Source organism: Mirounga leonina, unplaced genomic scaffold (genome assembly GCF_011800145.1).
Source record: "Mirounga leonina isolate KUSES-001 unplaced genomic scaffold, KU_Mleo_1.0 Mir_454, whole genome shotgun sequence".
Classification (NCBI taxonomy): Eukaryota; Metazoa; Chordata; class Mammalia; order Carnivora; family Phocidae; genus Mirounga; species Mirounga leonina.
The window spans coordinates 2,205,232-2,219,053 of NW_023270763.1; the positions used below are offsets into that span (position 1 = coordinate 2,205,232).

The 13,822-nt window shown below is 55.2% G+C and overlaps 1 protein-coding gene across 2 annotated transcripts in view; it reads right to left on the reverse strand.

Annotated features, from left to right (window-relative positions):
* Window positions 1-13,822, reverse strand: part of CARD11 (caspase recruitment domain family member 11) — a 112,765-nt gene that overhangs the window by 20,030 nt on the left and 78,913 nt on the right. For both annotated transcript variants that reach the window (XM_034988279.1, XM_034988278.1), the window contains exons 3-12: window positions 12,526-12,738; window positions 10,726-10,863; window positions 9,294-9,619; window positions 6,225-6,404; window positions 5,189-5,341; window positions 4,666-4,791; window positions 3,996-4,193; window positions 2,612-2,785; window positions 1,881-1,932; window positions 261-343 (exon numbers count right to left, since the gene is read on the reverse strand). In XM_034988279.1, coding sequence (XP_034844170.1) covers window positions 261-343; window positions 1,881-1,932; window positions 2,612-2,785; window positions 3,996-4,193; window positions 4,666-4,791; window positions 5,189-5,341; window positions 6,225-6,404; window positions 9,294-9,619; window positions 10,726-10,863; window positions 12,526-12,738 — 1,643 coding nt within the window. The remainder of the gene's footprint in view (window positions 1-260; window positions 344-1,880; window positions 1,933-2,611; window positions 2,786-3,995; window positions 4,194-4,665; window positions 4,792-5,188; window positions 5,342-6,224; window positions 6,405-9,293; window positions 9,620-10,725; window positions 10,864-12,525; window positions 12,739-13,822) is intronic.

The following is a 13,822-nucleotide window of genomic DNA, read 5'->3' on the forward strand; positions in this document are numbered from 1 at the left end:
CCCTATGGCTCCTTAGAGGCCCATCTCTTCCTCCCACCGAGTGTTAAATTGGGAAAGGAGGCTGCGAGAAGGCGTAAATATGCCGCGAGCCTGCGGAAACATCTTTAAATAAACATAAGGAGGGTCTGGGCTGCGAGCCCCCCCGAGTGATGCTGCTCACAGGCCTGCGCGGAGTGCAAAGCAAGGGGGCGGGCCTGCAGGGGCAGGGGGCTGCAGGCGGGTTCTGAGCCGGAAGGGGGTGTGCTGGGGACCCCGCTTACCATCTTGGAGAAGGAGTTGGTGATGGGCAAGGATCTGGAGGAGCTGGGGCTGGCGTCCATGCCTTCTTCTTCATGGCCTCTCCCTGTTCTCGCGGAGATAGGAGGCAAAGGGGAAAGGCAGGGAAGAGGGGACTGAGAGCCCCCGCGGGCACCGCGCGCCCGGGCGCTGTCCTGCCTGGGTGGCCTGTCCTCCTAGGGCGGGTGGGGGGCGGCCTCCTCCCTCCTCTCGCTCCCCCAGCTCTAGGCTTGCGGGAGGGAGTCTGGTCTTGCACACCAGCGCGTCCTGCTGCGGCCAGGCCCAGGGCAACCTCAGTAGAGGCGGGACGATGTCCTGTGTCTCCAAGGACTCAGGCGGGCGCCCCACCTGGCGCTCTGTGGAATAGCAGGGATGGGAGCGTGCGTCTTGCGGAGTGGAGATGTCCCTGCCCAGGGACCCCATCCTGAAGACGGATCCCACCGTCTCCACTGGACAGGCCGACTGGAGACAGGGGCCGGTTGGGGCAGAGTCTGTCGCCTCCTCAGTAAGCCCCTCAGCCCTTGCCTTGCTGCGCAGGAGAGCGGCTCTCCCACCTGTCCCCCCCATATCTTGTGTATGAACAGACACCTGCACACATCACGCTAGCCAGTGGCAAAGGCTTGTGGAGCGTCCAGAAGCTCTGTCATCCTGCTCCCCCCGTCCCTCTTCTTGGGGCAAACACTTCTCCCACAGGCCTCAGGCCCTTTACACCTGCCTTCTGATAAAGAAGGTTCTAGAGATACTTGATCTGGCAATGAGAGGGGTGGATGGATCCCCACCACTGGGCTCCTCCAGGTCCTGCTCTGGACTCCTTCCCCTGCCCCCCCGTGGACCAGGGAGGGGTGCACATCCTCAGCACGGAGCTCCTGCCCTGTGACCTACAGCCTCGCTCCCGGCATTCCCTGTTCTGAGCTCTAGAAGGGCAGCACGCCAGGCTCCTCTACCCTGCCCCTGCTCCCCGTTCTGTCCTGAGCGGCCTTCCAGAGACTGTGTCCCTTCTTGACGGATCTTTCTCCAGCCCTCCTCCATCCGCTCTTTCTTGGGTGCCCAGAGCCACTCTCTCTGTCCTCACTCTGACACAGGGCTCCGGAGCGTCCATGTGGGCCTAGGGGCACCTGGCACACAGTAGGTGCTTGATTTCCTAGGGCACACCCTCACTAGCCAACTGTCCCCTGAGAGTCACAGTGAAGACGAGCGACAGGTCCTGAAGACGCCGTGTCTTGGAGAACCAGGGGCTCACAGCTGGACCCAGACCGTCTGGCCAAAAGCCTGGAAGGACGGTCGAGCCCGCCTCCTGCTGACAAGGCGTGAGCAGAAGCGACAAGTCCGGCTGCGGTATCTGGGGCCCCGGGCCGACCTCAGTGTGTGTGTGAGCTGCGTGTGTGTGTGTGCGCGTGTGTGTGCCCCAGACGGGACGTTTCTACATCGTAGCTCCTACCCTGTCCCCTGACAACGAGTGTTAACTACTATCAGAAGCCCCTCCACCCGGGACCCCCAGGCCTGTCCCAGGTTCAACGCACGGGATTGATTGCCACAATGGGAAAAAAGGCCCGGGAGAGGAAGACGGACAGACAGACAGGAGCGGGGTCTGGGCGTGCACCAACCTTGGAAATCTGAGGTTCGCTTCAGGCTGATGGGGGATTTGGCTCTCTGCAGCTGCAAGACGGAGGGGAAAACAACGGTCTGATGTCAGACAAGGCCCGAGACACGTGGCAGCGGAGGGAGGGAGTAAACGGAGGAAGCCCGTGTGGCCCTGGGAGCCCCGACGGCGTGTGACGCCCGCACCCCAGGCTGCGTGGCATCGGCTGGCACCGTGCCCCCCCATCCTGGGAGGTGGCACCACGTGGCTCAGCTGGTACCAGAGCCGACAGTGGCGGCCAGGGAAGGTGCACGTGCGGGCGTGCGGCCCAGCAGAACAGGGGAATTTTCCAGAAAGGACGAGGTGCTGGTGCTCCCCGGGGGGCCCGCCCTGCGCTGCCCGGCCCCCCTCACGTGAGATGATCTCCCGCGCTCATTCCTCCTGAAGAGGGAGCCACGGACGGCCCTGGACACTGAGCGGAGCGGACAGGTTTGCGGCTGCAACTCCAGCCCCAGCGGGCCTCTCCCAAGCCGTTAATGTCAATAAACACGGATAGACGCTCAATAGCTATTTGCTGAATAAATGAACGAATTCCGAAATAACGCTTACTTCATTCTCTAACTTGGGCTATGCGGAGGGAGGATGTGTGAAAGCAAACGGGGAGAAAGCTGGGGCTGGCAGGATTCCCATCGACAGGGCCGGCAAGGCCGAGTCCCATCCACCAGCGGCCCCGTGGCCGCCTGTCCACACCAGTACCTGGATGCCCTTCAGATTCATCCTGCGCTTGGGGGGGTGGTAGGGCAGGAAGTATCTGCTGTCTTCCGGGGACTCCTCCGACGTGGACGAGTCGTCAGCTTCCTGCCCGTTGGTCCTGGGGCTGGCGTCCCCGAAGTTCTGAGAGATGGCCACCGGCAGGTTCCTGGGCAGACTCTGGGGCGGAGAGAGGCCAGCGCCAGTGATGCGGGGGGACGAGCGGCCCCCGTCGGCGGCCGGCCTTCCCTGGGGCTCCAGCTTTGAACTCAGGATGGCCCACGCATCTCCCTGACCCCTGCATCCCCCCCCGGGATGCCCAGGCCCGTCGTTCTGGTCCCACTCGCTTCTCGTCACCAGCCTCCTGTCCCCGTCTTCCCCTCGCTTTGTGGTGTTCGCAGCAGTAAAGCGATGGCCCCTGGGGTCTGACGGGCTGCCTTCACACCCCGAGGGGCAGCCCTGGGCCTGAGCTGCAAACACAGAACCTAACAGAGCAGCTCGGGCCTCGTCCTGGTGCTTTCTAGCCACTGCCTAGGGCCCAGCTGCAGGGGCAGTCGGTAACTTCCAGTTGCCCCCAAAACCACACAACCTTCCTGCCACTGCCCCCCAACCCAAAGCTCTCTGCCTTACTTCCCTGCACAGAACGCGTCAAGGTCCCAGAAGAACAACGAAGGGCCTCAGCCCACAAGCCGACTCTGTTACCTCCTGCCACGCCTCCCAGCGCATCACCTGCCCATCCGGTCACCTGCCCGTCCCCGCCTCCCACCGTGCGGACGGCAGAACCGCCCAGAACCGCCTGTGATTCACAACATTGTATCGAGACATCACGCTCCTGGATTGACCCCAGGCGCTAGATGTGGGTCCTCGGAGGGTCTCGCCCCAGGTTCCCCAGGCCACTGACCAGGGGTGCCCCCAGCTGCGAGGGCCCGGGCTCCTTCCTTGGTACATGAGGACCGTAATGGTCTGTTCGATGGCAGCGTCCACTCATCCCTGAGCCCCCGGGGCCCTGCAGTGACATGAACTCCGAGCGCCGTACCGTCCGTAAAGGACAGTTGTCTTCACAGGCACCAGGGCCTTCAGTGGGCGCAGGGCGTCTGACGCCCAGAGACCGTCCACATGGCGGTGGCAACGGGAGGCGAGCGGGCAGCTGCGGTGAACTGAGAAGGAGCTGGGGCTACCGGTGAAGTCACTTGTCTAGCAAGTGGCCACGACAGGGTTTTACTCTGCATCTTCCAAGCTCAAAATTCAGTCTGTACTGAGTGGTGTGCCATGCAGGAGGGTCAAGGACATGGGTTATTCTGGGTGGGGCCGCGGTGTGGGGGGGCACCTGGCTGCAGGCGCATGGGGCCCCGTCCAGCCCGGCCCGACCCAGCCCCCCACCCAGCCCCACCTGGTCCAGGCTGTTGCTGTCCTTGGAGAGACGCCGGAGCTTGCTCTCCAGGTTGACGATGCAGGCTTCCCGCCGGACCATCTCAATCCTCATCTCATCGTTCTTCTCCTCCAGCTCTCGGATCTGCTTCCTGTACTTGTCCTTTTCGATTAAGCACTGTGAGTACTGGGTCTGCGCTTCATCCCGGGAATGGAAGGCCTGCCGGGGGTGAGGGGCGGGGGGCGCGGGGAGGACAAGGCCACTTTGGTTCTTCACCCCGACCCAACCAAATCAGACCCGGGGCGTGCTCTCTGTCTGGACACCTGCTTCCCAACCCCGGGGCTCTTTTCTTAACCCCAACTCTTGGGCGTTTAAATCGCTCCCTTCCCCAACAGTCCGCATCACAGCTGCCATGTGTCCTGCCCTGGCCGGAGCCGGGCTCTGTGCTGAGAGCCCTGGGGCAGCATCTCACGGAGCCCGCACCCCGCCTCTAGCCAGTGGTGCCGTCTTATTACTCCCATGTTACACACGAGCACACGGAGGCGTCCACGGGGCGGAGCTGGCCTGCAGCCGCGCACCTGATGAGTGACCGGGCCTGAACGTGGCTGTCTGACTCTGGGGACCACGCGCTGTCGTAGGAGCTGCTGGAGACCGGCTCAGGCCCCCACGGTATCCGGGTGCCTGCCCGTACCTGGTCCCGCTCGCGCTCCACCTCCTCCAGCTGCAGCATGACCGTATTCATGCGGTGCTTGTACATCTCACAGTCCTTGCCCAGCGTCGAGCACTTGAGCTCCAGGTCCTCCTTCTCCTCCAGGTACTGCGGGCAACGGGGAGAGATCAGCGCCCGGGGCCGGAGGTTTCCCAGCCGAGCCTCCCTGCCGGCCCGCCCCTCCCCGAGGGTCAGCTCTCTGGAGAGCAGGGCCGCAGCTGTAGGGCAGTCGGTTAGCTGAGATTTGCTTCATACCTGCTGTGTGCAAGGGAATGTGGAGGGGGGACAGGGCACTGTGTGCCCTCACGTGGGCTGTGGTCAGGAGGGGGAAGGCAGGTGCTGGGGTGGTACAGTAATTCACAAATCACAGCGAGGGGCTCATGCTGGCACTGAAACCTAGTCCCCAGAAGACAGTGGGGGTCGCAGAGCTCTTGCAAATGCACGTTGGTGTACTGGCCAGGGGTGGGGGGCGCAGGATGCTGCCCCTCCACCTGGGGGCTCCCACCTTGTCCCGTAGCTCCTCTGCCTGGCGGACCTCCTCCTGCAGGTTGTAGATCTTGTTGACGAGCTCCTGCCGGTCCTCCAGAGCCTCCTTGCGGTCATGCTCCAGGATGTCCAAGATGGCCTTGTCCGAGTCCGGCAGGCTGCGCTTCCCGGCCTGGGCGGGTGGGCAGGAAGGTTTGACCATGCTGGGGGCAGGGCGGGGAGCCAGGGGGACCCGGGAGGCTGGAGGGGGGGTTGGGGGGGGACAACAGAGCCAGCGACAGATGCTGGGAGAGCAGGTTTTGTGCTAGGGAAGCAGAGAAAGAGTCGCTGCCTCCTGGGGTCCTTAAGCAGCTTATTAAGAATTTTATCACCTGGAAAGAAGCATAAAACCCGCTTCTGCTCAGGAACATCCCAATGCCTATTGTTCTGCTCTAGCTCTTATCAGAGCTCAGAAAAGCAGTTCCTGCTCCTCCAAACACTTCATAGGTGCCAACAAAGAGAGGACTGCTCTGCCGTCCAGATGCATCCCCGGAAATATCAATTAATCTGCTTCGATTAACCGGGATTCATTCTCTGCTCCAAATCCGCGCCTTAAACACCAGGCAGCCAATCCTGGGGGGATAATTCTATAATTCTGGAGGAAGGAGAGGGGAAGCCTTCTTTCTTTCCCTTTGGGGGATGTTACTTCTCAGCTACTTCCTCCTTCATACCCGAAAATGAGTCTGTGATGAGAAATGTGGGGAGGCACCCGACGTTTTAACAAATGACGCGGAGCTGAGAGGTGCATTTCTTGGGATCTTTAAGGGGAATTCAGTTTCCCACCCGTCCCTGTCTCACAGAGCCTGGGGCAGGGACTCCGTGAGATCACAAGTGTCATCTCACATAATGTCGTGTCTCTGACGAGTGGGTAGTGTGGCGGCCCCACCTTACCGAGTGTGGACACGAAGGACACCCAGGGATGACGTGGATTACCTGGGGCCGCGCGGTCAGCAAGGGGGACGCACGCCCAGGCTGGGGTCTGCCCCTTCCATCCACTGCCCTGCCCCAGCCCGCACCTGGATGATGGACTGCAGCTCCTGGATTTTGGTCTTTAGCATCTCATTCTCCCGCTCCAGCTCCAGAACTTGCTCCCTCTTGGGACGATTCTCAATGTCATTCTTGAGTTTCAGAGACTGGTTCCTCTCCAGCTTGCACTCCTCCTCCATCTTATTCAACCGATGCTTTAGTTGGTCAATCTGAAACGCCCAAGGGTGCATTTGGCAGGCAACACTCGGGAGAGGCAATGCTCCCCCAGATCCCCAGCGGACTTGCCACGTAACCTGCGTGATGCCCACTCCCCCTTCTTCCAGTGAGCGACGGAGAAGGGCTCAAAGAAACCTTTTGCGGTAAAACAAAGCACCATCTTGTTGATGAAGAGCTCCTGATTTGTTAATTGAGGAAAATTCTGAAAGGGGCTATCTGTCCCTTAGAGAACTTGGGGGACTCCCCTCACGAACCCATGTTATCACAAGGAGCGAGGCGGCCATGGGCTCTGGGTTCTGGGCCCCGCACCCGACTTTACCCCAGGGCAACCAGCACACGTTTGTCCTTGTGGGTTTCCCACAAAATTCTTTTCAGACAAACGGCACTACTGTGAAAAGGACAGTGTGAGGCCCTCTGGGTTCACAGCATCTCTGGCCTAAAGGACCCACGCTCAGGGCTGGAAGAGTGGCTTTCTGGAGGAGGCGGTTACTACATCTGGAAATGTGACAAGACAAATGGACATCTGCGGAGCTCTGCCCTGGAGAGGTGAGTATCAGGAAGGGGGCCCACGAGAAGACTCCGTAGACCTTCGTGACTAAGCCTGTCTGCTTCCCCAAACTGATCGACCTTACAGAACACCCACATCAAGCGTGTCTTCAACAGATGCAGGAAAGGGAGGCACCAAATGGGCGAGCGCCCTTTTACAAATCTACGGGGAGAATACTGCAAGGTACCTGGCAGGCAGAGGGTGGTGACTTTAGCAAGGAAAACACTGAGCCCCCGTGGAAGGGGAGGAAGGAAGAGGCATACAGGGAAGCAGCCTGGGGCTCAGAAATGACCTAGGGACTCAGCTGGCCAGATGTTCTTTCAAGTTCTAGACAAGCTTCCCACTATTCCTGTATCACCAGGGAAATATAATGTAGGACAAGGTCCTAGGAGAGAAATTTCTAAGTCGCTGTCACAGACTAACGTCTCCAAATCCTAGCTACGGCAGCATAGAAACCTCTCCTCCTGGTCATGCCAAAAAAAAAAAAAATCCTCCTCGTCATCTTGGAAGGTCAGCCCAGGGGCCCGGTGCTGGGTCCAGATCCCCTGTCCCATCCAAGTGGGCACAGGGTGCAGGCACTGTGGGCTGCTTACTGGGTCAGCCACTTGGCCAAAGACACGGCCAAGGACACGGGTCAGCCACTTGGCCAAGGACATTTGGCTCAGCAGTCCTGGGTGCAGGGATTATGTTTCACGATTGCCATTTACAGATGAGGGAACAGGCCAAAAGCCAAGTAAGCAGTAAAGCCAGAAGCCCGAGTCAGATTTGAACTCAAATGTGTAGGCTTTAAAAGCCCATGCTCTTGACAGAAACCCTCTACTGCCCGCCATGCCACTGACTCAATTCACCTGAATTCTAGTGGGTTGTTTACTGATCTGTCTGCTTCACCTAAATTGTAAGTGACCTGAGCAGAAATCAGGTTATTTATCCCCGTGTCCCCCACCATGCTTAGCACTGTGCCTTACACATGGCAGGTGCTTAATAAATATTCCGAGTCTATTTTCCACCCAGCAGCCAGAGTAATCCTTCTAGATATAAATCAGTTGTCACTCTCCAGCTCTCAATCCTTCAGCGGCTTCCCATCACAACTGGAATAATTTCCAGAGTTCTTACCCTGCCCTTACGATCTGGACCTTGGCCATCTCTCTGTGCCACATGCTCAGTTGGCGCCATCTCCACTGGCTCTCTTGATGGTCAGAAACACCAAGCATGCCCCCTACTTGGCGCCCTTCATTTGCTCTTTGCTCTTCCCCTGAGCCTTGCATGGCTGGCTCCCTCCCTGTCCTCCCTGTGTCCCCTTCTCAGAGACCCTTCCTGACCATCCTGTTTAAAGTCGCTTCCCTCCCTCACTATCCTCATACTCTTTCCTTCCCTCTTCTTAATAGCACTTACTATTACCAGGTGTTTATGTATTTGTTTGCTGATTAGAATGTGAGCTCCGTGATAGCAGAGCCTTGGTCTTGAGTTATGCATCCCTGGAAAAGAACGTGGTGCACGGCGGCCCTCAATAAATAAAAAGGATGAGTGAGTTAAGCAAATTCCCTTCCCCTTCTCCATTTTGGAGGTAAACTCATCAATGACATTAATCACTTGGCTGGCAGATTGTCCATTGATAAGTATATTAACTGTCCCACAGTGCCATGCTGAGCTTTGTGGATACAGTTGGGAAGGGCAGGGTCCCGGCCTCAAAAACCTCAGTCTCCACGGAACAAGTGCTGGGTCCGTCTCCTCGCTGAATTTCCTGAGGGTCACTCAAGGTCTGGTTCTCCATACTCCCCCTCACCGGGCTTTGCCGAGGGGCTATGTGCGCATGTCTGCACACGCACCTGGTGATTGGGGCGGAGGTGAGGTGGGGTGGGGTGGGATGGAGTCGGGGGCGGGGGGAGGCGGGCTGAGCAGGGGGCGGGAAGTCGCACTGGGTCCGTGTGTGCACGTCTGCACACGTGCATGGTGGCCCTGGGTCCCGAGCGGGTGGCGGAAGCCCCACTGGGTCAGTGTGCGCATGCACATGGTGGCTGGGGTGGTGGCTGGGGTGGAGGTGGGGTCGGGTGGGTTAGGATGGGGGGAGGGCCGAGCAGGTGGCAGGAAGCCCACCACTGGGCCGTGTGCGCACGTCTGCACGTGCGCATGGTGGCCCTGGGCCCTCGGCTGTCATGCTAAGCCTCACTGGGTTGGTGTGTTCATGTGCATGGTGGATCTAGGTGCCCCCAAGAACACAGTGTCCCTCCCCCCCCCCCAGCTGAGTGAGAAGCTCCGCGGCCCACGTGGGCCTGTGTGCACCTGCCCGCGCGGTGGTCCCGAGCCCCAGCAGCCCCCCGCGGTGCGTGCTGCTCACCTCGAGCTGGAGGTCTCGGCTCCTCATGACCGCCATGTTCTTTTCTTCACTGAGCTGGGCGTAGCGCATGGCCAAGTTGTAGTTGTCGTCCTTCACCTTGACCAGCTCGTCGTTGTAGCTGTCGCGCTCCTCCTTCATCTTGTAGTACCGCTCCTGGAAGGTCAGCAGCTCCACTCGAGTCAGCGTCAGCTGCTTCTTCTCGTCCTCCAGCTGTCGCGACTTGGCCAGGAGCTCGCACCGCTGTAGGTCCTTGGCCTTCATCTGCTGCTGCAGCTTGATGACCTCGTTCATGAGGAAGTGCGTGAGGCCCTCGTGGCCCTCCTCCACTGTGGAGAGGGGCACTCATCAGGCCCGAAGAGGGGAGAGCGAAGGGGGCCCCAGGTGTGGGGTGGGGGCAGGCCTTCACTCACTCACTCACTCACTCACACACCAACATTGCACCGAGCTCTTCAGGCCCTGGGCACTCAAGAGTGGGCAAGACAGCCTTGGTCCTGGTAGAGCTTACAGTCTCCGAAGGGAGACAGCCGGTAAAACAGCAGATGATCATGCACAAATAGAACTAAGAGGGAGAGGATTTCGCGAAGTAAAGGCGCAGGGGCTGTGAAGGTGGGCAGCAGGGGGCCAGATCCAGCCTGGCGGGCAGCCGGGTTGGAAGGCTCCTAATGGTTGAGCTGAAACATTGAGGAGGGAAAGCACATCCTAGGAAGGTGGAAAAACATTGCCAAAGCCCTACAGGGAGGAAGGGGGAACTTGGCACATTTCAGAAACTGAAGGAAGACCAAAGTGGCTGGAGTCTGGAGAGGCGGACAGGCGGAAGGGGGAGGCTCGGAGCGTGAGCAGGGGTTGGACCATGTAGGGTTCTTGTGGGCTCCATTAAAGAAATGGGTGTTTAGTTGGATGCAGTGGAAAACCACCAAAGGTTTTCAGCAAGGAGGGCAACATGAGGGGTGGAGAAAGCATGGAGCAGAGCAGGAATGGATGTAGAGTGGATGGAGTTGGACGAGTCTGGACTGGGGTAGTGGTGGAGATGGAGAGAAGGGTGATTCAGAATATTTAGGGAGGAAAGTTGGGATGAGGTTACCGAGGGCTCTGGTTCAGGGATGCTGGCAAGACAATAGGCAAGGCAAGGACAGGATCCAAAGGGCAGTAGGAATTTCTGCCCCGCCCCCCCAACATTCACGGAAGATGTTCCACAAACACCCACTTCTCTTGGCTCTGGCTTTGGTCTGTCTTTGTCACCTACCTTTCTTTGATCGGCAGGCAGAAGTGAGTGGTTGACAGCTCACAGATGCCACAGGAACACTGTCCTAACATCATGGATTCATAGCTTTGGAACTGTCCCCCCAACGGACTCACACACACACGCACACGCACACACACACACACACACTCCGGCCAGAGTTCAAAGGCTCCTGATGGCAAAGCCACTTACCCACAATGGTAGAGAATCTCCGGGTAGGCTCCTTTCCAGTCACCAGTTTATACAGTTCCGGGTAGTAAAATTCCAGGCTCTCCAAGAAGACCACGTAGCCCCTTTGGCCCTTGGTATGTAGAATGTCCAACAGTCGGCCTAGCGGAACGGAAATCACCCGGTGAGAAGAAGAGTGCACTTCTGATCGGATGTAAGTCTCCATGTGCAGCCTTACCCTGGACTCCTATCCCTCAATAAACTCTTAAGAAGACAGTCTCACCACATTCTGTCACTCGAGAGTGGTATCTGGGAGTCCAGATACTATAAATCAAAGTGCCAGGCCCTCAACAGGGATTCAGTGGCTGCTAGTTTTCCTTTCTCTAAGAAATTGGTAGAACCAGGATAAATGGAATTGCAGTTATGGGAACCAACGGTTTCAAAGAGCCTCCCAGTTGACCAGCACAGAAATTAACCATACAGGCACCAGCTCTTCTGTGATTGAAGGAGGCTGGAAGTACAAAGCAATTACAGAATAATGCATGGCTCTCTGAGACTCGGGGCAGGAAGACAAATCTTCGGGTGGAGAGCTAGGAAAAGTCACGGGAAGCAGGCACAGCTCCATGATCTTTGGGTATCTCATAGCCCGGAAACATCTTTAACCTAAATGTAACTTGCCTGGCATTTTTGGTTTCTGGTTCCACTTAATATTTACATTTCTTGGCCCATCCTCAAACATTTTATTTTCAGATATTTCTTCCCTTGAGGTCCCAGGATAGACATAACAAATACGTTTTGTCTTGTGTTAATGGATTGTTTGGCGAAGCTGCCTGGGGCACTGTGTTGAGGATTGTAAAGTTACACCCGAGCTCATTAGGAACCCGAGCTGTGATTAGTGATGTCTGTTATGTGTGCGAAAGAGAGTCACAGCAGATGAGCTACTTATCGCCAGTCGTACCGTGGGGAAGTGATTTTCAAACCTTTTCAACGGCGAGCCACAGGGAGAGAGATATTTTACATTGTGACCTTGTGCGTGTACATACATGCGCAAACACAGAGAGGTGTATGTACACACATACGTACGTAGAGCCAAGTTTTACAAGCCACACTTGCTGCCTTTGAAGAATGTGATAAAGTGTCGCGGATCCCTAGACAGTCTGGGAAAGCCTGTGGACCCCTTCTCAGAATAATATTTTTAAAACAGATAAAAAGGAATTGGATTATGAAGGGAATCGGTTCTAATAAGATACGGTTATCAAATATTAAATTTGAGATTCAGTAATAAAAGTGCTTCCTCACTAATGCATTAATAACACGATCTCTTGGCAGGTCTAGTAACTACTATAATTTTGAGGGTGAGATGAGTGTAAATGCTATTTTGGAAGATCTGTAACAGCTGTAATGTGGTATGAAGTTATCTGTAATTTTATTGTTGACAAAGTCACGGGTATTGCTAATCCCCACTGTGATTCATTGCCTACCTACATTCAGAATGGATGGAAACGCTGAATCTTGGTTAAAGCTAGTAAAATAAAGATGTAATTTCCCCCCATTCCCCCCATATCCCCCCCCCATAATTTCCCATTCCCCCCCGCTGAATCTCGGTTAAAGCTAGTAAAATAAAGATGTAAGTTCATGGACCCTCTCAGTTCTATACGTAGAGAGCTTGGTGGCGGAGGAGGGGTGGGCAGAAGTCCGTGGACCCCAGTTTAAAAATTCCTGACCCGGAGAAACGTCATTTTGGTACAGCCAACTACAGGGTATTTCTGGAAGCTGCCACAAGAGGCCGCCCACCCTTTCCTCCTGGGTGGCTCCTCACATTACCTGCCCGGTTGATCTTGGAAGGCAACATGGGTGCATTGAGCACTTCGTCTTCATCCTGCTCATCGATGACCTTACACTGGCGCAGGTATGGGGTGAGCTTGGCTGGGTTGATGTAGCGACTCAGCATGTGCCGATTGCACTCCACATTCTCCCACAAGGCATCCTCCTCATCCTTCAGTGTCTCCATATAGTCATCCATCTCTGGCCCTCCTCCTTTCGGACAGAAGCCTCAACAAGGTTAATAAAGGAGCCTCACTGGAATAGCTCCAGAAACTCCTTTAGAGTGAGCTCTAGAATATATTGTCGAGTTAAAAAAAAAGTAAAGTACATATGGTATTTCACTTCTTATTTAAGAAAGGAAAGGATATGAACATAGATATATATATTTTTATATACTACACAAATACTAAACAATGGACAAATAAGCCATAAAATTAAAAAAAAAATTATTTATAGAGAGGGGAAATTTTTCAGTTGGAGTATATCCTTTCCATCCAAGTTTTTATATCTTACTAAGAATTTATCTTCCCCCAAACAATATATACTATTGCTTTTTGTTTTACAGTTTCACATAAAAGACATCATATTGTATGGTTCCTTGTTTCCTTTTGCAACTTATTTTTTTCTCTACCTTTTTAAAGTTTTATCTACATTGATATATATATAATTTGTTCATTTTTTTAAAAACAGCTTTATTGGGATATAAGTCATGTACCATACAATTCACCTTTTAAATTTCAATGTGTACAATTCAGTAGTTTTTAGTGTATTCACAGGGTTGTGCAACCATCACAATAAATTTTAGAACATTTTCATCATCAACCCCAAAAGAAACTCCATCCCTCTTAGCTGGCACCTCCCCATTCCCCCTCCCCCCAGTTCCTGCTCCTCAAGAGGTAGGCGCCCACTAATCTACCTTCTGTCTCTACAGGTTTACTATTCTGGACATTTCATGTAAGTGGAATCCTACAACATGTGGTCTTTTGTGACTGGCTTCTTTCACTAAGCACAATGTTTTTACTGTTCATCCATGTTGTTTCAGTACTTCATTTTTTTACTGATGAATAATTTTTCATTGTACGGCTATATCCCATCTTATTTACCCATCCATTGGTGAACATTTTGGTGGGTGGGTTCTATTTATTGGCTATTATAAATTATGTTGCTATGAAGATTCATGTATGGGTTTTTATGTAGACCTATGTTCTTTTTTTTAAAGATTTTATTTATTTATTTGAGAGAGAGCACGAGAGAGAGTAGAGAGCACAAGCAGGGAGGGGGGCGGGGCAGAGGGAGA